General features: G+C 37.4%; 4 protein-coding genes across 14 annotated transcripts in view; all 4 read left to right on the top strand.

The window, feature by feature from the left end:
• The window catches only part of myo10l3 (myosin X, like 3), a 65,838-nt gene extending 62,413 nt beyond the window's left edge, over window positions 1-3,425 (top strand). For all 3 annotated transcript variants that reach the window (XM_032567527.1, XM_032567525.1, XM_032567524.1), the window contains exons 37-41: window positions 67-203; window positions 353-476; window positions 575-1,030; window positions 1,128-1,319; window positions 1,963-3,425. In XM_032567527.1, coding sequence (XP_032423418.1) covers window positions 67-203; window positions 353-476; window positions 575-1,030; window positions 1,128-1,319; window positions 1,963-2,067 — 1,014 coding nt within the window. In that variant the 3' untranslated portion in view covers window positions 2,068-3,425. The remainder of the gene's footprint in view (window positions 1-66; window positions 204-352; window positions 477-574; window positions 1,031-1,127; window positions 1,320-1,962) is intronic.
• A 1,475-nt stretch (window positions 3,426-4,900) lies between these two features.
• pttg1ipb (PTTG1 interacting protein b) lies at window positions 4,901-9,820 on the top strand. 2 transcript variants are annotated; one of them, XR_004340024.1, is made up of 7 exons: window positions 4,901-5,138; window positions 5,435-5,490; window positions 6,181-6,289; window positions 7,299-7,401; window positions 8,568-8,648; window positions 8,873-8,919; window positions 9,285-9,820. XR_004340024.1 is itself a non-coding variant. In XM_032568711.1 (7 exons), exons 1-7 carry the CDS (start codon window positions 4,916-4,918, stop codon window positions 9,326-9,328), a joined length of 648 nt encoding a protein of 215 aa, XP_032424602.1. In that variant the 5' UTR covers window positions 4,901-4,915; the 3' UTR covers window positions 9,329-9,820. The 2 variants fall into 2 exon arrangements, 1 of the variants encoding a protein (XP_032424602.1); XM_032568711.1 differs by having other exon boundaries at window positions 8,568-8,633.
• A 2,217-nt stretch (window positions 9,821-12,037) lies between these two features.
• sumo3b (small ubiquitin like modifier 3b) lies at window positions 12,038-16,705 on the top strand. The gene is made up of 4 exons (XM_032566629.1): window positions 12,038-12,174; window positions 12,667-12,795; window positions 12,938-13,009; window positions 15,651-16,705. The coding sequence occupies exons 1-4, from the start codon at window positions 12,154-12,156 to the stop codon at window positions 15,711-15,713; spliced, it is 285 nt and encodes a 94-aa protein (XP_032422520.1). The 5' UTR covers window positions 12,038-12,153; the 3' UTR covers window positions 15,714-16,705.
• A 3,508-nt stretch (window positions 16,706-20,213) lies between these two features.
• Window positions 20,214-23,693, top strand: part of fmnl2a (formin-like 2a) — a 61,309-nt gene continuing 57,829 nt past the window's right edge. For 4 of the 8 annotated variants that reach the window (XM_032566626.1, XM_032566624.1, XM_032566620.1 and 1 more), the window contains exon 1: window positions 20,214-20,863. In XM_032566626.1, coding sequence (XP_032422517.1) covers window positions 20,753-20,863 — 111 coding nt within the window. In that variant the 5' untranslated portion in view covers window positions 20,214-20,752. The remainder of the gene's footprint in view (window positions 20,864-23,693) is intronic. The other 4 variants (XM_032566627.1, XM_032566622.1, XM_032566628.1 and 1 more) reach the window with 2 other exon arrangements.

Below are 23,693 nucleotides of genomic sequence, written 5' to 3'. Positions count from 1 at the left end.
AAGTGGTGACACTAAGAGCGAAAGCTGCTTTGTTAAACATATGACTCTATTTCTTCTCTTTGTCAGGTGGTGGAGAAGCTGATCAGAGGTCTGGCTATGGAGGACAGCAGAAACATGTTTGCGCTCTTTGAGCACAACAATACTGTGGACAAAGCTGTGGAAAGCAGGGTGCTCGTGGCTGATGTTCTGGCTAAATTTGAAAGGTATGCTTGAACCTTTTTTCCCCAGACATTATCTTTAATCAGAGACACAGAAATCGGTGTCCTGGGAATGTCAGTGATATGAAGACGAGGCAATAAAATTGTATAAAACCAGATGTGGGAGTGACAGATTTACGGCTTTCTCTCCCCAGACTGGCTGGCAGTGAGGAAGCTCGGGATGAGGGCCAGTGGAGGCTGTATTTTAAACTCTACTGTTTCTTGGATGTCGAAAGCATGCCAAAGGAAGGAGTGGAGTTTGCGTTCATGTTTGAGCAGGTTTGTTTTTCTGATTTCAATTAAATTTTAATAAAATTGCTAAAAAAGAAAAAATACATTCATGTTAATGACAATATGTTTTTCTTTGTTTTTGTCAGGCCCATGAGAGTTTGACTCGTGGCCACTTTCCTGCTCGTGAAGAGACACTGCAACACCTTGCTGCTCTGCGCCTGCAGTTCCTGTTCGGAGACAAAACCCGGATCGCATGGAACCTGGAGAACGTTTACCCTGTGGGTCGCCTGCGCAACCGCATCCTGCAGTTCACCAAGGCGGGTGGAGCCTCCGGGTCGGGCCAGACTCTGGAGCGAAGGAGGACCAGCTTCCTGGACGGCACGCTGCGGCGTGGACTGAAGACGGGCTCCATGAAGAAGCAACGCCTGGAGGAGGAGCAGATGCTGGAGATGTGGATAAAGGAGGAGATGTCTGCCACCAGGGCAAGCATTGTGGAGAAGTGGTCCCACATCAAGGGTCTGGATCAGCACCAGGCCATGCTCAAATACATGAGCATAATAAAGGAATGGCCGGGATATGGATCCACACTGTTTGATGTGGAGGTAATTTTGGATGTACAAGAAAGTAGATGACTTCTGGAAAGATTGGGACAGGTTTATATCAGTCTTTGTGATTCTGCTTATGTTTGGGTCTTCACAGTGTAAAGAAGGAGGATTCCCACATGACCTCTGGTTGAGTGTGAGCGCCGAGAATGTGTCCGTCTACAAGAGAGGCGAGCCAAAGCCTCTGGAGACATTCCCGTACGAGCACATTGTCTTCTTTGGGGCTCCACAGCCCTGCACCTACAAGATCACTGTGGATGAGAGGGAAATGTTTTTCGAGACACCAGAGGTACAATTTTTATTGGAACTTCTTATTGGCTTGTAGAATCCTTTGTGCCCTAACTTTTTCAAATTTTGTCACATTGCAAACACAAACTTTTCTGTATTGGATTTGATTAATTATTCTAAAAAAAAGTTTTAAATTTTCACCTTTATTTTCGAATAAAACCTGAAAAGTGGGACATGGTTTTATACTGTCTTTTGGAGTATGTTCCTGACCTTTCACATAAATTTCTGCTGATTCCTCTTAGAAAGTAACTCAAACTCAGGTAGTTTGGTTATATCAATCTTTAAACAGTAATTCTTAAGTCTTGCTACAGATTCCCAATTGAGTCCAGGGCCATTTTAACACTATAATATCCTTTGATCAAAATCATTCCTTTGTCGTTCCAGCTATATCTTTACTATTGTCTAATTGCAAGATGAACCTCTGCTCCTTTTGCAGTCACTAATTTGTTTTTCTTCAGAAGTTTCCCATATTTAGTTACATCTTAAAATGTAACTAAATACGGAAATATAATTGATTCCCGTATTTAGTTCAAGGGATATAATTGATTTTGCAAGACATCGGACATTTCAGATGCAGTTTTGTTTCTTATTTTTTAACTATTCATAGCTGTTGACTCCCCTTTAATTTGCTGCATTTCTGCCAGGTCGGAGAGATCACGAAGATCATGAAAGCGTACATAAACATGATTGTGAAGAAGCGCTGCAGTGTCAAATCTGTGTCCAGTTATGGAACCAACTGGATCCGGTGATCTACTGGAAACCCACACCATACCTACTCAGCTGCCTAAATGGCACAGAGAAAAGGTGGAGATGAGAGAAGAGGAACCACCTGCGATTTTGCTACAAAGATTTTGAGTTGACATCAACACACTCCATTTAGAAATCCCCCCAATAATACCCAAACATGATACTTCTCCTACCTTTTTGGGCAGAGATTCTGAATGTTTATCCCAATGGACCTGCACGATCTTCCATGTATTCTCCAAAGAGTTACACTGGTCATTTCACTTTTTTTTATTTTTTAAACTGAAATCAGGCATATTCTTCATGGATTTTATTTAAACATTTTGAACTCTTTGAGTATAATTTGAAACACCTCCACATCTAAATTACCAAATCAAAACATTTCACACAACTTATGTGGCATATGCACACTGACAGAGTTAGCACCTTTATTTATTAGATTGGTGTTTTATTTTTCAAGAGTTTTTGGCCCCTTTTCTAATGAATGTTCTCCAGAATGGAGATCCCCTCAGGGTATTTATTAAGTCCCCTCATTCTGCCTTACTTAACAGCATAAATGTGGCCTTGCAGAAGCAAAATATAAACTGGTTTGTGATTATTTACACATGTGAGGCAAAACCAATAAAAAAGAACTAAAACTGATCAAACATGATGTTAGTAGATACACCAATTAAAAGTCTAAAACCCTTTTGTTCTACCAAGACTGAAAATTACAAAGTAGCATAATATGTGTGCTTCTGTTCCAGAAGAACAAATGTGAGCTGAATGTATGTTTAAAAACAGCCAAAATGTGTGTTATAGAATGAAAGCATGACAACATTTCATTGCATTTGTGAGCATAGTTTGCTTGTGTGTTTTTGCCTTTTGTCAGCAATCAAGTGAGGGTGTGGTATTTATTTATTGAAAACACTCAATGGATTTGAGAGACAAGAAAGCTAAATGCGCTTGTAATGAATTGTTAGTCTAATTTGTGCTTGTATGGACACGGAAAGTGATGCTGAGATGGACCAGACGAATTGTCTCCATTTTGTTTCTGGGCTTCTCTGACTGTTAAATTTGTATTATTAAGTCAATGCCAACCAATCTGCAGTATAGTTCACGGTTAGAGTAATATAATGTCGACATAATGAGCTTAGTATTTACCTCACATTAGATCACTGTCCTCCATTACACCACGATCATTTTCACCAACAGTGGACACTCTGGTCAGCTGCCGGCAGCCACACCAGAGAGTGAGCCACCTTGCCGTTGATTACGACTGTATTTTTGAGACTTCTGATTGTTTTGATGAGGCAAAAAACCCTGAAAATGTTTTATATAAGAATTTAAAAATGCTTTAATAAATTATTGTATTTGAAATAGTTTTTGTGTTGGTTTCATCCTTTACAATATGATTGAGACGATGTTGGATGTGTCTGAACAGGAAACATCAGAAATTAATAGATTACAGCAAAATACTGAATATTGATTCATCTTTTATTCCCTCACAGATACTTTTTCTTTAGCTTGGAAAACATAAATAACTTTCTTTTTAAACACTTCAAGAAAATATGTTCTGTCTTTAGTGAATGATTTGGAACATATGAATGTTGTGCTCCAAACCAGCTCTGGTACTGGTCAGTTGTTGGCCACCTCAGTAAAAATTTTCTTGCTCTGCCACTAGTCCCAAGCAAGTTAAGGACAGGTTGCAACAATAAAAAGAAAACATTTGGATACATGCATATTCAATGTAGTTTATTTATACAGTGCCAAATCACAACGCATGTTATTTAAAAACACTATACAATAAAAACAAAAAAATCAGTGCAGTTCAATCATACAGGTCCAGTCCATACGCTCCAATTGATCCTAGTAACCAAAACCTACAAATAAGTTAAGTTCATAACTAAAATTGGTCAAGAAGTTTTCTATCTAAGGAAACCTGGTAGATTGCATTGAGTCATTGACTCCTCACTCCTTCTGGATGCGCATGTAGCGACTGGACAGTCGATTGCATCGTGCCGTTGACCTTCCCTCACACTGAGAATGCATGTAGCGACAATGGAAAGTAAAAACCCTCTTTCTTGCCACAACCAACTGGACATGTGAGAAGACAGAGCATACACAAAAATGAAAACATAAAAGCACTGATCCAGGAATACTTTCTAAGTTAAAGAAACCATAAGGGGTTAACGGCAGCAAGTTGCTCCTCTGGGAGAGAAACCCAGTTAAACAGATGAGCCAGTAGTTCAATGTTTTAAACACTGATAATTAAGCTGCAGTCAAACTCAGTGCCTCTACAAAAAACATTACAAAATTAGTTGAAACATTCAAATATATTTCTCTAAATGTAAGTAGCTTCTACCTCTCCACAGGAGGACTTTTTAGCCATGCTAATATTATTCATGCAAACTCTTGATGAGCCTACAGATAGATATAAAGACAGAATGGCCCTTACAAAAAAATCACCTGAAAATCACATGTGATCACGTGACTTTCACATGTGATTTCCATGGGTTTTTATTTGTAAGGGTTATGTTATACCATAATCATCTTTAGACAGTTAACTATTTTTACTGAAATTTTACATTATGCTCCAATATTTTGTCTATAAGCAATTAAAACCTGCAAACACAGCAGAATGACTTAATTGCTTTTACAACTGGAATCGTGTGGGTTTTGTCACTACGGTTTACCCGAAATTGGTTCATTGCGGTCCCTGTCATTAAAATGGGTAAAGTTCTCATTTTGTGCAATAAAGTTTTTATTAGTTTGAAACCCAGTGAGGAAAATAAGCCTAGCGCTAGTTCAAATCCAGACAGTAAGCTTTTTTTTTCACCTTATGAAGCATTATTATCTCTCTACCACTGATTCATGACAGAAGCGTCAGCTGCTCATGACGTCCACCATCGTAAAGCAGACGTCCAGCCTTCACTTTTCACAAACGCCTTTTTTCCGTCTCCACAGCTTCCCACTGGTGGCACCATGTTCGGGTTTTCCACCTCAACCTCCTCTGCTTTTGCTTTATTCTTTAACATCTGTGTCTTTACTGTTTTTGTCGCTGCAGCAGAGGCGCAGACACCGTCCCCGGCTCCGGGTAAGTTTTCTTCAGGCTGTTGTGAATTGTTTTTTTTTTTTTTTATGTGCGGTCATTGTGGTCAGGAGGTTGTCACATGACATCAGTAAATTAGATTTATAGTGAGCAAAAACAAAGATCAGCGACTTGGATAATGATTTGGCCCATAAGCTTTCTAAACAGGGCTTTTGTTGCTCTCAACAGTGAAACCTCGTGTTTTTCAATCTGAGTTTTAAACTCCAAGTGCCAAGATGGAACACTCACAAACCTCTGTTTTATTGTGTTTCAGTTTTCATACATCATTTTCTCTGTTTCAGCTCCTTGTAGCCTGAAATCCAACAGTAGTTGTGATGAATGTCTGCAGAATGTGGCAGTAAGTTTTCCACCCCTCAGTTTTTCCACTTTCTTGATGTGTTGCCTTGGCCAGTGCGTTCTTTTGCTATTGCGATTTCTCATCAGAAGTCAGCGATGTTCGATTTGAATTTGTTTGTACTTTTCCCTCTTTTTTTCTTTATAAAATCATTTTTTTAAAAAAAGATCACCAGCCAAAAATAAGGAAAACATACATTCGTTACGGATTTTTAAAGATTCCCAGACTTGCGACTAATTCTGTGCACTCTGACTGTAGGGGGCGCAGTATGAACGGTACACGTCAAAGGGGTTATCCTTCGTGTTTTTAACCACAAAACAAATATTAATTAACCCAAACGTATGAAATAAACAAATATGTACAAGTTTAATTCAGTTTGACTGAGGTTGAGTTTTTAAAAACAAAATGATTTGAGTTTATTTTTCTGTACCTCTTTGACCTTTTATATATATATATATATATATATATATATATATATATATATATATATATATATATATATATATATATATATATATATATATATGTAAACAGACTATTTTACTTCGGCACTTTTTTGTTTACCACGAATAGGGAAAAAATTTGCTTGTATTTAGTTTTATGTGTGTTTTATAACACCAATACCCATTCAAAAATCCATTGAACTCCCATATGTACCAATGAATATCTTTGTGGGGTTTTTTGCTGTTGCAGTGCTTGTGGTGCTCTTCCACCCAACAATGCATGGACTACCCTGTGAAGAACATCCTGCCCCCCAACAGTGTTTGCCCCCTGAATGATGCACGATGGGGGGTGTGTTGGGGTAAGACAGCAAAACGGGATGTGTGTCAGCCTTGTGTATATCTGTTGTGTTTTGACATATATTTTGCGAGTATATGTGATGTTTTTTTAGTGAGAATTATTGAGTAAATATCAGGTATGTGCAGTTTTATTATAGTAATTTTATTTTTATATATGTGTTCATTTTGGAAATTCAAACTCAGGCAAAATTGAAACAAGAAATTACATTAACAAAGAGCATAAAATAAAAAAAAGCATCATGTATATCTCAAAAAGGTAAATAAATCGAATTCACTATTTAAAAAAGTCAGCAAAGCAAAATCAACCAGTTGCCAACAGTATAGTCTTTCTCAAAGGTTAATATTCCATGTTAATAATGTCTAATTTTTTATGCGGTTTTTACTGTTTAAATTCTTATAATTTCTATCAGTTTTTTAGCATCATCTTTGTTTTTGAATGTAAATACAGAAAGTGTCTGCAATTAAATCCTTTAACATTCAACCATTTGTTGAACTTGATCACTTCACAAACCATATTTCATTTTAGATTTATGTTATTCCCATAAACAATGCATCATATAAAAAAAGTAGTTTAGAAGGTATTTCACAAATGTATGTAAAAAGATTAAAGAGAATAAATGGGGTCAATATGTCAGGCATGGATGATCCTGTCTGGGACCCATTTTTAGGCAGGTTACTGTCTATATGGGCCCCATGCGTAAATGGAAGCTAGAATTTCAGTCAGCAACCAATTTCCAGAATTGTTTGGCTATTGGTGTAAATCTGAGCCTACCAGACCTTGTCAGCAGTTTTAGAAAAATAAGTTTAAAATGTTGGAACATTGTAAAGAGCTGCTACTATTTTTTCAAACAATTTAAAATCAAACATTTTATCTTTGAGATTAGTGTAGTACAACCTGCTAGTTGATCATAAACCCTCAGGTCAGAGATCACATTGTTACACTGCTGAAAGTTTTTTTTATGGGTGGATTTTATTCATTTCAGTTTTCATTTCGCCTTTTAAAATTTACAGTCAACTTCCAGATATTGATCATCACCATGTCAGTACTGGCTGGAGTCATCATCATTGCCATTCTCGTCTGCTGCTTCTGCTGCTGCAAGTGTCAGAGGATTGGGTAAGCTGTGAGTCACATGAAACACACTGGCAGAGGAATCTGGTTTATAACCAAAGGAGGAGGCAGAGTGGTGGTGAGTGGGACACAATGGGTTATTATTCTGTAAGGCTGGGCTGACACCGCTATCTCCAAAGAGCTTTCTCTCACTGTTGCATTTAAGCCTCAGCCTCTTGTAAGAGCTTGGATAATAAAAGAATAACTTTTTGGATATGTGCTTAGTTTCTATTTTCACTTTTTCAATGTCAAAATCAATAAGCCACCTTCTTTTCTGCAGCATTCCTTGATAATTAGTATAATCTTCTCTTTTGTTAGCCAAGAGCACTTATTCAGATGACTCCTCACTAATAAAAGTCTAAAATATGGTGTCTTGAAAAGTACTCAAAACATTTTAACTTTATTACATTTTACCACATTGAATAACAAATGTGGGAATTTACACCAAAGCAAAGTAATATATAGATAATTGTAATTTATTTTCACAAATAAAATTTATGTTTGCAGCCTGTTTTATAATCCAACTGCTTTGAACTTCTCCAAAGCTCTATCGCCGACCTGTCACCTCAGAGGAAAAGGGTTTTTTTTATGCAGCAAGGATATATTAAAAGTGTAAGGGCTGCTCATCAGAGGATACCCAGGCCACGTCACATTAACCAAACATATAAAAAATGACATCAATGCTTTGTGTTTTGTCTTTTCGTTCCACAAACAGAGCACTAACCCACAGCTGGAGCTTTCTGCTGTGTTTTATGGTGCTGTTTTGTATTATGTTCTCCAAACCATGAGAATAAATGTTCTGTGACTTTCACAGAACATTTGTATTTATATTGAGATAAATTACACACAGACTGACTCTATTTACTAATTAGAATACTTTGGAAAGCCACTGGTTACATTGGATCTTATTGTGACGGTATCCGAGTAAGAGAGTCTCAAAGAAATGGAGCCACAGATTCCAGCTTTTTCTTCCAGTCCAATCATTAAGCATTATTTTGTGTGGTCTATTGCTTAAAATCCCATTAATTAAAGTTTTTGGATGTAAGCTGACAAAATATGAAAAGGTTCAAAAGACACTGAATCTCATAAGAATTTTACATCTTCTTTAAACCATTTAATATTTTGAACATATAAACAAAGCAGTCATATTTACTTATTTTTTTATTTTTTAGAAACAAAAGAGAAGATGCGCAGGTGGAGAGACAGACCCGAGCGAGGAAGGCCCGTCAGAAAGCCAGGTGAATGGCTGTTGAGTAGGTGTCTGCTAAGAACCTGATCAATCCCTGTTTTCTAACTAGATTTTCATGTGGCCAAAATCTAATTTAAAATAATTTTCAACCAATTACATGTGTCTTGTTTCAAATATACTCTACACATTAACTCAGTTGCGTATTAATTTGATGTGAAAATAAACAGATCCAAGCTGTCCGAGTTGTCTGCCGTTCAACAGTTTGTCCTTGATTTTCTCCCCTTTTAGGAAAACAGAGATCCAGCTGAGGCATGATGAAATAAGACAGAAATATGGTGAGACCTAATCTTTTGATGATGGAATTTGGAAACATCAGCTAGGGATTTTAAGATATAGCAAATTGTTAATGTGCTGTTTTTAAAAAAGAAAGAATAGCACAGCAAAAATATATTTGATAAGGTAGTTAGAGAAAGTGAAGAATAACAAATGATAATGAAAAGAAGATTACAAAGAAAAATCTTTTTTTTTTTTCAAGTGGTCAATGTTTCCATCTAGTGGATAAAGGCAGAACTACACTTCTCCAGTTACTGAAACTGTTGCTCTTTTGTAAAATCCACATTTGCCATTATTAAACACTAAAAGTAACTAATGCAGTTAGCACAGTTTCCTAAATTCAATCTTTGTTCATGTATTTTAATAGGCATAGCGAAGGAAAATCCTTACGCCCGCATGGATGATCATTAGGAGGAATGTCAGTGAAGAGGATCTTTTTGATGCCAATGAAATACAGTCACATGAGTACCTATTGATAAACTGTGATCTTCCAGATTAATTTCAGTGTGACCGAGCTAAAAATAAAAACCTTGTCTTTACTTAACACTTGTTTCACAAACAAAGGCTCCCTAATGTCAGTTTAAAAGGATTGTTCAACTAATATGCTTTTCTGTCCATGTGTAAAACAAGCTGTAAGGCACAGTGTTGTCACCCAAGATAAGCTAAACATTGATACTGAAGGATTTTACAGATATTGCAGTGTTATAACAGCTATGCTTTCATTCTGCATCAGAACAACTGCGGTCTGATCTAAAGGGCCTCTAACAGGTTTTTATTTTGTCTGATTTCAAACTTTATTAGATTAGTCTTAAAATGTATCAGAGTCTTTTAATGACTTGATTCATCAGATCTTTGTGCAGGTAATAATAATACATTTGAAAATAAAGACAATAAACAATTGTTTGCTCTGCTTTTTTCTACTTATAGATTCATTAAAGTTCATTTCTATGTTTAAAAAAAGATTATTTTAACCACAAAAATAATCTTGTGGTTAAATAGTATGTCCATCCACTGAATAGTATGTCCATCCACTGTACATTATATGCACTTAGTAGTTATTCAGACCTCCTTTCTCACAAATTACTGGATTAATGCAGCGTAGCATGGCGGCGATCAACCTGTTGCACTGCTGAGGTATTAAGGAAGTCCAGGTTTCTTTCATAGCAGCCTGCCTTTGTTGTTGGCTCTGGTTTCTCTCATCCTCTGATATGTCGATACTCCACAGATTTTCTACCTGGCTTAACTGAGATCAAGCACAATGAGGTCATTAAAACATCTATTACTACATTTGGCTGTGTGGATAGGTGTCAAGTCCTAATGAAAAATCAAATCATCATCTCCATAAACTTGTCATCAGAAGGAAGGATGAAATACTAAAGTTTATGTCAATGTCAATGTCAAATTTATTTATATAGCACCTTACAGCAGACAAGACTGCACCAAAGTGCTGCACAAAACAATAACACAAAAACAACAACACAATGACAAAACAGAACACACATCATTTAAATGCCAAAGAGTAAAAATGAGTTTTAAGAAGCGATTTAAAATGGTCCAGGCTGTGGGCAGATCTAATCTGGAAAGGTAAGTTATTCCATAAAACAGGGGCAACAACAGAAAAAGCTCGATCTCCTTTCCTCTTAAGTCGAGTTCGAGGAACTGTAAGTAATAACTGATTATTTGATCGTAGCGTTCTGGACACAGACTGGAAATTTAAAAGGTCCCGAAGATAAGGGGGGGCTAACCCATTTAAAACTTTAAAAGTTAACAAAAGAATCTTAAAATCTATTCGATAAAAAACAGGCAGCCAGTGAAAAGATGCCAGAGTTGGCCTTATGTGGTCATGCTTCCTGGTTCCTGTGAGAAGCCGTGCTGCTGCGTTATGGATCATTTGAAGTCGCTGAATCTGTGATTTTTCCATCCCTCTATATAAAGAGTTGCAGTAATCCAGTCGAGTTGTTATGAAGGCATGGATAAGTCTTTCAAAGTCCTTAAAAGTTTACTAGTACATGGCTTCACAGACTTTTCCAGCCCTTTTTCCAACCCTAATTCTAATCTGAATGCAAAATTTTCAAGTTTGTACTAAGTTTTGAATTTTGGCCTTACAAAATACCAGAATTTGCACATAGCTTTATCATTTTTGTCTTTCTGGTGACATCATTGTAAAATATTCAAAATATTGTGCTTACTCAGTACTGCAGTGCAGAGTAATACATTTTACTCTTAAATAATTTCTTGAATGACTAATTTTTACATCCATTTGAGTAAAATATATTGAAGAAGTGCTAATACTTTTGCACGAGTACAATTTTTGGGTACACACGCCTAATTATATAGTGGTAGAAAAAAAAGACAAAATTGTAATCATTTTGGAGTGGACATCAGCCATGATGTTGATCCTATTAAAAAAAAAATGTGAGCAGAGCTAAAAAGTTGTATTCAAGTAAGAAGGCCAACAAACCTGACTCAGCCAGACGTACTAGGGAGAATGAGCCGAGATAAGAAATCCAAATTTGTCAGAGGATACAGATTAAAACTGAGGTCTACTTAATATCCAGAAAATGTGTGTTGTTTTTGTAATTTTAAAAAATGCTCCTTGAAAAAGTGGAAACGTAATGTTTCTGGCATTTCGCAAATAGAAACATCCTTGGTAAAGATAACTAACCTAAAACAGACAATGAGAAAAATGGTTTTGTTATTACAGTGTGACTAAACGTTTGGTTTTACCTATATTTTCCTCCAAATAATTTATTTTATTTAAATTACATATTCCGAAGCAAGTAAAACATCAACTTAACAGTTGGAGCAGGCTTGCCATACACATTTAAATCAATATTACATATTTGGATTAATGATTCAGTCTCCCTGCTTCTTCTTCTTCTTTCCTTTTTTTATGGCGGTTGCCAAACAACTTATAAGTGCATTAGCGCCACCTTCCAGACAGTCTCCCTGCTGCTGGCTGAAGCTAGTTTTATTTCGTTAAGACGGGATACGTCATATCCGGCCCAGCTCTCTCACGGGAGTGCGCAAAATTTCTGTACGCGTTCACGTATCCGCGGCCCCGTGAAGTTTGGGAACACGTGATCCCGTTTGGTCGAATCAGATTTTAAAGTTCTGTCCTGTGCGCGCTCTTGCTCCAGACGAAATAGCCGGGCCGTAGGAGGTGAGAGCAACCCGCCTCAGCAGCACCGACACCAGGCTCCACGTTTGTTCCAGGCACCGGAGAAAGTAGCAGCATGTCTGAGGAGAAGCCAAAGGTTGGTACCGGGGTTCTGCTGCGGAAAGCCGCCTCTTGGTTCAGTGTTTAATGCTAATAATTACCGCTGTAAGTTTGCGCTTAAGACTGCGGTAACCGTGTTTAAGCGGGCAGACGGGGAAAACAAAGGTTTGCGGATATTCTGGGTCTGTGCGCACATTACGCTTGAATTTAATATTTTTGATAAGTTAACTGTAGTTTTAGATATTGGGCTGCATTTAAAATAATTTATATTCTTAAATACAAGCATGCGGGATGGTTAGGGGGTAAATCATTTGCGTTTTCCCTGAGCGTTTGCGCCATTGTGGCTCTCTGCGCCAGTTTTCAGCATGGGCTAGCATGCTAAGCTAACCCCCTGGATGAACAGAAAGCGGCATGGATGTGTGAAACCTTCCCTCGGCGCTGAAATCTGACAAAATTAGCTCTAGCTACTCGTTCCCGGCTAGTCTGCTTCTTGAGTTCGTGATGATGAGGATGAGTAATTTTGTTGCAGGAAGGAGTGAAGACGGAGAACGACCACATCAACCTGAAGGTAGCAGGTCAGGATGGATCAGTGGTCCAGTTCAAGATCAAGAGGCACACTCCGCTCAGCAAACTCATGAAGGCGTACTGCGAAAGACAGGCAAGCTCAGCCCCCTTTACACTGAAATACACCTGGTTTCTTTCCAGGTGAAAAGAAACCAGAAAGGTTTTTTTATTTCAGACTTTACATCACAACAGCTGGTTTCAGTTTTGATTTTGAGTTGCTTTTTTGTCTTTCACAGGGGCTTTCAATTCGTCAGATAAGGTTTAGGTTTGATGGACAGCCGATCAATGAAACAGACACACCTGCACAGGTTTGTAAAGCACAACATCGCATCTTGTGGTGAAAGCAAGGTTACATTTTTCAGCTTGCGTTTAGTGCCTCCAGATGTTTGAATGCTCATTAAAGCATACAAAATAACTTTGAGAGTAGGGAAGCTCTGGGTAACATTTTGCCATTCCTTGACTTGAGGAACGATTTTTACGTTTGCGGAATCCAATTTTGTGTATATATCCTTTGTATATATTTTAAAATGTACACTGTGGAAATTCCCTAAAACGTAAGCTGACGTAAGCTTTTAAAGGAAACATAAAAGGAATTCGGTAAGGGGAGATTTTTAAGGATGCAAACAGGGAAACAATTATTTGAGATATGAGTAATGAGAAAAAGAGACAAGAAGGGAGAAATGACCCAAAAAATGAGATAAGACAAATAATAATAGGGATAAAGGATTTAGAAAATGAGAGGACAAAAATAAGGTGAGAAGGACATATTTAGTTTTTCATACTTATGTTTTCTTTATTTTATGTCAATATTTTTCCAAGTCTTGATTACAAATTTCTCAATTTTTCATATTAAAGTAAAACATCTTTAGCATCTTTAATGGTCATGATAAATTTTTATATAAATATGTGTTTATCTTTAAGTAAACACAAGCGGAGCGTCTGTATAATGTTAAAGCGGCGGTTTAGGTAGTTTAATGATGTGGAGCTCTCGGGTGCGTTCCTTTCCAGTCAGCTGGTCGATGTGATGATAAAGCAAAGAAGGGAGAGGGGCGTCTATTGAACTGGAAGCAAAGCATTTGTCAGCAGGAATCTGGAGACCCTTGGAGCGATCAGGGTTGATTGTTATTCATTAACTGCTGGAAACGTAAATGAGCTTTGAACTAAAAACTGCTAGAGATCCCCTGCTGGTTGGTTAATACACACCCTGGGTTTGTGTATCTTCACTGACTTTTTATAGTAATTGATGCATTTTCTAAACTCAAAATTCTCTGCTTCAGTGTTAAATCAAATGAGTAAAATCGTTATTTTGTTGTACAGCTAATAGCCTACAACCAGAGAAGAAGGCATTTCTCTATTACATGGATAAAACAAAAGTATATAAACACAATGGGGTGCAATATGAAATGCACTATGTTGGCAGTATTTTAACACCTTGAGGCAGAGAGCTGAGAAGCTGATGCTTCTCCTTTTGATATTTTGGTATAGTTTTATTCATTCGGTCGGTGTGAGGGGGTCTCTGATGCCGAGGGCCTCATTCCTGCAGTGGAACTGGAGCGGACCCCGTACAGAGGGCCGGAATACTCCAGTGACCCCTCAGGTCCCCTCACTTACTTGACAGTGGCAATGCAGTTCGCTCATCTGCCGTATGTATTGCCTAAAATTTAGTGCAAACTCCTTTCTGCTCTCCGGCTCAAAAATGGTGTGCAGTCGATGTTCAGCAGTTAATCTTAAATGCTAGATTAAAAAAGGTGAATTGAAGATGAAAGTAGCCATGTAACAATGCTATCATCATTACTGTTTCATCACACTTATCAGTTTTATCACAGCTTGTTGGAATATATGTAAAATATGCTAAATGGATTATTGCAGACTGAATGTAATTTATTAATGGTAAAGCTGACAGCAAACCCTTTTTGTTTTTTTTATTAAAGTATGCTTGCATTATGTCTTCCATGTTAACAGATTTGGCTACTGATATTTAAATGACATTGGAAGACTGCAGAGTAAACCTACAAAGCACTCAGTCTCATTTTAATGAGCACAGTAAATACTGTAAATTATTTTAATTAGCTTAAATTATTAAAAATTTTGTGAATGTTTGCAATTGTTCATCTGCTATATTGACAATTTTCATAAAGTAGACTTTGTCAAACAGTCCCGTGCTGTTTGCACTTGTGCCCAGTATAAGCAGATCCTCACTACAAAACTGCTGGTCCATGAAATCTGCAGTTTCAAAATTAAATCGAAGAACCAGACTTTTTAATATTTTAATATTCAGTTAAAGTTGCTCTGCTTTCATTGATCAAACTTTAAACAAGATTACTGTGAAAACAGTCGTAACAGTTAGAAATGCACATTTAAAATTAAAGTTGCTTTTGAAACATTATAAATGAAACATTGATAAGCATTCTGATGTATAATACTGCCACCCGACAAAATGTTATTTTTCAATTGTTGACTGTCTTCTATGATTGTATTTTCTGTGTTTTTATGATGTAAAGTACTTTGAACTGCCTTGTTGCTGAAATGTGCTATACAAATACACTTGATTGATTGATTGATTGATTGACCCTTAAAATAATATGTGAAGCGGCTCCCAATAGAGGAACTGATGCAGCAAAATATTTCACTTCACGGTTGTTTTCAAGTTACATCTTTGAGTTTTTAAAGGAATCAGGTCGACACCCATTTTATTTATTTTTTGAGTAGCCTAATTTCTTTTTCTAGTTTTCTGTGGAAACTGGGGGGGGGGGGGGGGGGGGGGGGGAATATGCAATTCTCTTTGTGTTGTACTTTGGAATAAAACACACACTGTTCTGGATGCGTTTCTGTGTATGAATATTTAAGCTATTCTAAGATTTTTGAACTTTCCTCAAAATTATTAATTTGAACAGATTTGTATGACCTTGTGCATGCTTTGTTTTTATGACTAAATGCTTTTTGTTGCAGCTGGAGATGGAAGATGAGGACACTATTGATGTATTTCAGCAACAAACAGGAGGAGTATACTAAGTGGCATTTGGACTATTGGTGTAATGTCAGATTTTGTTCATGTTGTATTGTTTATTTCTACAAGTTAAGTTTTTGTTTTGTTTTTGTTTGTTTTTTTTCCTTTTCTGTGCTTGGCTTAATGCCAGGCTCATGTTTTTGGCAGACATTCAGGGGCTGGGGGTAGGGCAATCCTAAGTCTGAAGTAATTCAGGGGAGCCCTTTTAAAAGTGTTTTATTCTCCTAAATGAACTATTTGTCTGAAGCTGGGGCTTACCTCAGATCGGACATCTTGTAAATGGAGGGATTGTGTGGCAAGATGTGCTCGAAACTCTTGAATCATAAGCCTTATTCTGTCTCAATTTATAAGCATTTAGACTTAAAACGGGTTAAAATATTTTAATTGACGTACTGGTTAAGATATTGTGTGAAATTTTCCTCAACCTGAGGCTGATTCTGATGTCTGGTAACGTTTTTAAAACCATGTAACATATTTAACATAAACAGGAGAAAATCTTGTGCAACAAAGGGTTAAATATCCATATTATATTTAAAGCCAATCTAAATAGTGTTGTATGGTTTGCAGGACCAAAAATGTGGATCTCTAAGGTTGTAGATGTATAAGTTACTGTACATTGTTGGTTCCTTAGTCGTACGTAGGGAAAACCGTTTCCTTCACTTGTAAATTGACTTTGTCACATGTAACTAAACTTTCAGAGTGGAAAAACAGCTCACCTTTTTGGTCCATTACAGGTGCATTTGTATACATGCAAAGTCATGCAAACTGTCTTGACAATTTTTGAATAGGTTTGTAAAAAGTTCATCACATCTTTTTTTTTTTTTTTGTTAGCTGCTTATTGTTTGATTACTGGGATTTTTTTTTTTTGTTACTTTGAGAATGTCGGTGTTCTAAATTTAACTTTTAAGAGCAAGTAGGGACATTGGCTTTTCTTCATCATTTGTACATTATTTGTCCCTGTTCTGTGTACAATAAATATAGTTTGATACCTCTTGAATTGTCTGCCTGACCTTCATTTGTGGGACATTACTGGGAGGATTGGTATTTTTACATAGTTAAATATTCCTATGTGCAGGTTGTATTGGGGTATAATTTGAGTTACGAAGCCACCACACCGGGAGCCTGTTTAGTTTTACAGTGTGTTTAAGTTTTAAACTTTAAGACATCTGTATACACTGCTGTGAAAATGTATTTGACCCCTTCAAAATATCCTATTCTATTTTGTCACACTTAAAAGCTTCAGATAATTTTTATATCAAAGAAAATATGATTTAGTACAAAAGGCTGCAAATCATTCCATATATTAAAAGGGGGATCTTGAACAACTTGGTCCTATAAGGAAAAAGTAAGCCCCCCCAAACCTAAATGCCATTAATCATTTGTGATGACCAATCATATACAACCATAGGGATTTTTGCCCATTGTTCATTGCAGAAATGGTTAAAAAGCATGTACACCCCATTTAAGGAAATGCCACTGCACATTATTACTAAATACTTTTGTTACAAGGTGAAGTTGCTTAATGCCTTGGGATATTTTTTGTAAAGATAAAAAATGTAGGAGCGCTTTGATTATGGGAAAATATCAGTAATGGTTATTTAGGACCTTAATGAGCGTTATTATTTACTAAATGGATGTAAAATTTAAATGTCCACCATGACATAGATTTGCCCTTTTTCTGTGTAATACAAACAAGATGCACTAGATGGCGTGATTATGCTTGAGGCTGATTCTTTCACAGCTTATTTCAGACTCAAACTTTTGCAGCCCCAAGATTACAACTACAAAAGCATATCTGTTGCTCCAGACGCAGACGAGGGCTGAAATCTCACGTACCTCCTCCTATTTAAGCAAACTTGATTTCACAGATGTTCTTGAGCAGCAGCTAAGTGAAGTCCCCCCATGAGGTTGCTCACACAAAGGTCTGATTGTGTTTCATTTATTTCTGGCACTTTCTCTGAATGTTATGTTTCCTCAGGCGGGTTTTAGATATCTGCATATTTCCAGAAATGGCTCAGAAACGCAGCTGTCTTATGCCCCCTCCGCCTATACATTTAACCTCCTGCTGATGGCTGAACCAGAATGTTTTTTATGGACTGATCACAGCTGGCTGCTGCTTACTTTGTGGAACGTCTCTGCAAAGATAAACTGTGAGACATCTCTGAAATTATGGAAAGAAAACAATGGCATTGCTTACATAAACTGTGGGAGGTAACTGTAGTGCGCTCATTCAGTTTTATGTCAGTAAAATGACCGTTGGTCGTATCAGGAGCACTCATGACTCATTACACAACCTCATTTGTTTGACAGTGCATTTATGAGAGCTACACTGATTGTTATTGTATTAGTGTTGAGTCAGTGAACAGCTTGTGTCATGTGCTTTTCTGTTGTGACAGTGGTGAAAGGGCTGCTTATTTATAAGAATAAGTAGTTCACTTACACAGTCACATAAATGTACCAAGAAAAACGTGTGTGAATGGAGGGTGATTATATTTTATTAAATTTGTATGTCGTATAAAATATAGATTTTACGCTTCCTTAAACTGTTTGCTGTAATTTACGCTAAGGAGGCTTGTTTTAGACAATTTTCAAATGTGAGGAAATAAAAACACCTAAAATAATTTTATTTATAATTTGATATAGTACTTTCTAAAAGTAAAGACAAATCTTTTGGGGGTTGCCTCTAACAACTTTGCATGCCTAGAGACTGATTTTGTTTTTGTTTTTCTGCCCATTCTTCTCATCAAAATACCTCAAGCTGAGATTGTATTGAGAGTATAAAATCTCAATCCAGGTATCTGAGTAACATTCCAGTTCTGCCACAGATTATCAATTGGATTTCGGTCTGGACTTTGACTGGACCATTTTAGAACATGAATACATTTTGATCTAAACCGTTACACTGTGGCTTTTGTTGGGCTCGTTTACGGGCTTAGGGTTGTTGTCCTGTTGGAAAGTCAACCATGGCCTGTGTTTCAAATTGTTTGCAAACTTTTGTAGTTTTTCTGTCAGGATTATTGCATATTTAACTCCATCCATCTTCTTATCAATTCTGCCCAGCATTCTTGTCCCTGATGAAAAAAAGGCAAAGATGTAGAATTTTGTTGGAAGAACAATTTTATTTATATCTCCCTGAGAAGTTATGACTGCCATATTCCAAAAAAAAAAAAAATTACAGGAAATATATACCAGTTTCAATAAATTGTTATTCCTTCAACAACTTTAAGTTTCTTTAACACATTTAAGTTGCAACAGTCCAACTATTTAATAATCTTATATTCAACAGTTGAAGAAAATGTAATTTAAAGAGGTATGTTCTATTATCTTGTTGATTCAGGTTTAATGTTAAATAAAATCCATTGATTATACAGTATGTTTTAAAAGACCATAATCTAAGTCAATTAAATCCATTAAACTGACAACCTTAATGGACTTTAAGACCTAGCTGTATAAACTGTTCATCACACAGGGAAGGAACTGCAGCATCTTCTCCATATGGACGGAGAACATGAAATGATTTCATGAGGTCAGTCAGCAGTATTTCCCATCCTCAGTCAGCTAAACTCAGATGTGACACCCTCCTCTGTGGAATCAGTCCAGCAGCCTGAATAAAACCACTGTCCCTGTGGAGAACTTCTGGATTATCTCCAGATCTCTCCATGCTGATGTCACTTTCCAGAGCATGAAGCCAGTCCCCGCCCTGAACAACAGATCCGATTTCTTTGTATTGCATGTGAATGATCTTGAAGACAGAAACAAAAGAGGAGTGGCTGTCTTCGGAGTTCCACAGAAAATGCAATCATTACTCTTCACGGATGAAGAGTCACTGTCACTGCCTTGAATAGAGATATGTACATAAACTGAGGGTTTACTACCCTAAACATTCATATAAAGATAAATGTTGCAATTGGAATAATTACTTTTAACACCGATTAGTGTTTATAAAGCAATATTTTGTTTTGTACCAATACAACACAAAACATTTGTGCTCCAAAACGGATGTGGCTAAATATGAAAACCCAACTTTGAAAAGTGTGCTTAATTTCACAATAAGTTTGTGATTAAATAAAATATGTTTGTAGCCAAGGATATTTCCTATGAAATAGGATTTGTTACAGTACATAAATTAAAATGTTATTGAAAAGTTTATGTATTTCAGTAACTCGAGTCACTAACTGAATCATATTATATATAGAATAATTAAACAAAAAAACAAACCAAGAAAACAAAAATGATTTTTTGAATTCAAAGCTACTTCTGATATTAGGAGTTCTAGTACTTGTGGTTTGTGGTCCATTTGGTACGTTTTATTGCTTCCTGTATGTAAAAAAAAAAAAAGAAAAGAAAAGAGTAATCAAATGACGTATATTATTTACACTATAAATTGCTTCCTTTCTAAGAAGGACCTGTGGCGCTAAGGTTGTTTGCTTTTTCAATGAACTCCAACTACCACAATGCAACACCGTACACTATCGTCTCCTTAGCTACGGGTTTGGGAGCTACGCCCCAAGATGAAGTGAGAGGCTTGGCCCCGTCAAAGGGCTCCCTGAGAGCCCCCTCCTTCCTCCTCCTTAACAAGCTGGTCAGCAGTGCAGGGATTAGGAAAGCCAGCTCCGCTCAGGAACTACAGACACACCGGGGATTGAAATAAGCGTGAATCATGCCCGTCGTCATCTGTGTCGGCTGGGAGCGGAGCCGAAATTGTGAAAGATACGGATAATACCAGGAGGAGGAGGAGAGGTGGAAAGAGTCACGCTCCCAGGTCTCTTCCGTGGAAAATGCCTCTTCAGGGACTCCGCTGCTGCCGCTCGGACCCGTCGCATTATGCCGCCCACCTCTGGTGTGTTTTATTTTAAACAAGAAGAAGAAGCAGCAGCAGTGACCTGGATAATAAACCCGATAAGAGCCGCATAAACAGGCAGAAAACGTAAGGGCGTGTGGGATATACTTCCAATAAATTGCGAGGGATTTTCATCGAGAGTTAACAGGAAAGAAAAAAAGTTGTGCCCGCTTGCTGGTGTTTTACCAAAAAAAAGGAGCAAACATGGGAAACGCAGGGAGCATTGACCAGCACACCGACCACCGACACAACATGCCCCTGAAACTGCCCATGCCAGAGCCGGGGGAGCTGGAGGAGAGGTTCGCACACGTTCTGGTAAGAGAAAAAAAAAAAAAAGTTGTGTCCATGTGTCTCCCCTCTTTGTTCTCTCCACGCTTTAGTGTCCTGGTACGGGACAGCTGTGGACCTCTGTTTGTCCAGGACGCCTGATAAAAATCTGTTGGCCATTTGGGGCAAAAAACACATTTTGAACAAAAACAACTCTTTACTTGGTTTAAAAGTGCATGCAACGTATCTGTGTTTAGAAAAACTTTCTGTTTGACTTTTAAATGTTATCAAACATTTCACTGCTGAACTGAATATTTTAGCTTTGCTTTTCAATCAGTTAGTCAGTCAAAAATATTTTATTAAACCCTTTTTTAAATACGACATAGCAATGCAAAGCTCTCCACAACCAAAATAATATATTTATGCTATCTATATATATAAAATTGGACTTGAATCCAGTCATCTACAAATATCAATTTTATTTCCAAGAAGTCTTCAATTTCAAATTGTTTAGGAAAACGTGCCAACACCTTTGGCTGTCATAATTTAAAAATTTAATTGAGGTAAAAAAACTGTTCAATTTAGGAATGGCACTCTCCAGCTAAGGAAGTTTAAAAGAGCAATTTTCAGATAGACAAAGTCATCAATCCTTGGTTTATTGTGGACATTACTCTATCCTCAAAGTGCAAAGTAAGGCAAAGTTTGAGAAAAGTTCTGGATTCTTCCAATAAAGAGATGTCAACTTGAAGATCTTAAGTACTTGAAGATGCTAAGAATATATTCAACTACTATAGGATAGGATTTTTCCCAACATGTCTTTGCATACAAAAATGTACCAGTACTTTGTCCAAGAAGTCAGATTATAAAGTATTCTACAATGTTTTCTTTGCTTTCAATTTGTTGAAAAACGCACAGAGTTTAAATAATGTCACTATTGTGAAGTGAAAGTTCCATCCACATAATCCATTTCTCTACTTGATTTGATCTGAAAACAAAACCAAAACACTCTAAATAAAGTCCACTGTTTGGAATGTCGCAACATTTTTTAGGCTGTGCATTTCCTAACTCAAGATGTAGGGCGCACCTGCATCGTTGACATGGAAAGTTATTGGCTTTATTGTCCCATTTTTCTTTCGACTTTGAGTCCAGACGCCAGCTCATTGCTAAAGTCTTAAGTGCCCAGCATGCCAGGTCTTTTGCAAAAACTCTTGTCGCATCATAAAGTTCCAGTTGATCTGTCAACAATTATGTTGCAAGGTTAGATGGACTTTGAAAACTCTTCCAGCTGCTGTGTATGCCCAAGACAAGAACAAGTCTTTGGATTGGCTGCATGTGCTCCTGATGCAGTTGGGATCAAAAGTATTATTTGCAATCTTTTTACAACGCGTAATTAGGTAAGCTACTATTGTAGATAAGTAGTCTCTCTCACTCTGTTGCCCGCTGCTGAATAGACCTGCGCAGAGGAATAGTGAGGTTGAAATCTGAGAGCTGGAAAAATGTGGGTCAGACGTGATTGTTGCCTGGCCTGGTGTTCTCATAGATCAGCTGTTTAGAAGAAAGATTTAACTTTAGTAAGCATTTTTTTTAACTGCTTTTAGCTTTTTGGTTTTGTTTCAGTTGCAAGGCAAGGTGTACTTCTTTTGTTAACATTGAATTATTGGATAGCATTGCACAGATTACTCCTTTTGCAAAAAAAAAACCCTCAGAGATGGAAGTGGGATTGTTGTTTGACAGACAAGCCTGTGGTTAGGGTGTGATTGCTGCTCATCGGATATGGATGAGTCCCTTTAATAGCCAGAGGCAGCTTCAGACTTTTTTTGGTTTTTGGTGGGGAGGAAGTATTGGAAAGCTTTGACGTCATGTTCCTTGAAGGATTATTCGTACTGGTCGTTTTGAACGTCACCAACTCATCTTCCTCCTCTAATTAGTGGGTTTAAAATGATTAGGATCCATAAAGTTTACTTTAGATAATCCCTCGTTATGCTGCTTTCCAGAAACAAACCTACCTGTCTAAACTGAAGATTTCCTGGACTGACTGGCGGTAAAGCCGATTCTCATATAGCATGTCAGGGAACTCCCCTCCCCTCCGTCTCTCTCTCTTTCTGCTGCCAGCATGATGCCTCATCTCTTGGCAAGATGGAAGCCCTTCGGCATCAGAAGACTTTGGTGCCATTACCAGAGCATTTAGTGTGAGTTACCACCCTTTAAACTCTAATGTGTATCAGCTGTTGCCGATGTTGGGCGGCTCTTTTGAGTGGCTCTGTGTGACTCTGATCCAAGGAGCAGATGATAAGCATGATCCCTCTCAGGCTTTTGTTTCCTAAGAGGTTTTTAGTATTGATGAGTCAAGATTTGTACTTGGCTCTTGTTCAGTGGCACTCATTAATCACTTCCTGTGTAACACCTCCCCCACTATTAATAATCTATCTGACTAATTTACACTTAGATCAGTCTTGTTGTACGCTAATCTTCATACTTGGGACCTGTTGATCAAAGAGTAGTGCAGGACTGTTTACTCGCCAGTCACAATGGGTCTGATCAACTGGCAAACCCTTGCATCACAGCAGGGAGCTGCTGAGATTAAAGACCTCAGCTCTACGTGACCACATTTAAGCGGTCTGCTGAATTTCTCATTAGGCTACGCTGAATTTGAATTTCCACACTGTGTGATGTGGAAAGCCCTCAGCTCTAATATTAACTCTTCACATCTCAGACTTCTGTAGTCAGAAAGACGGTCACAGGGTTTGGAGGTCGAGTTGAAGGTAAAAAGTCGATACCACTTAAGCTAATAGTTTCCAAGTATCACCACACAAACTATCACACAAACTATCAACAGAATATTTATCAGTTTGTGGTGTTTCTTTCTTCTTTTTTTTTA

This window comes from Xiphophorus hellerii, chromosome 7, assembly GCF_003331165.1.
Source record: "Xiphophorus hellerii strain 12219 chromosome 7, Xiphophorus_hellerii-4.1, whole genome shotgun sequence".
NCBI lineage: Eukaryota > Metazoa > Chordata > Actinopteri > Cyprinodontiformes > Poeciliidae > Xiphophorus > Xiphophorus hellerii.
This window is presented reverse-complemented; position numbering and strand designations above follow the sequence as displayed.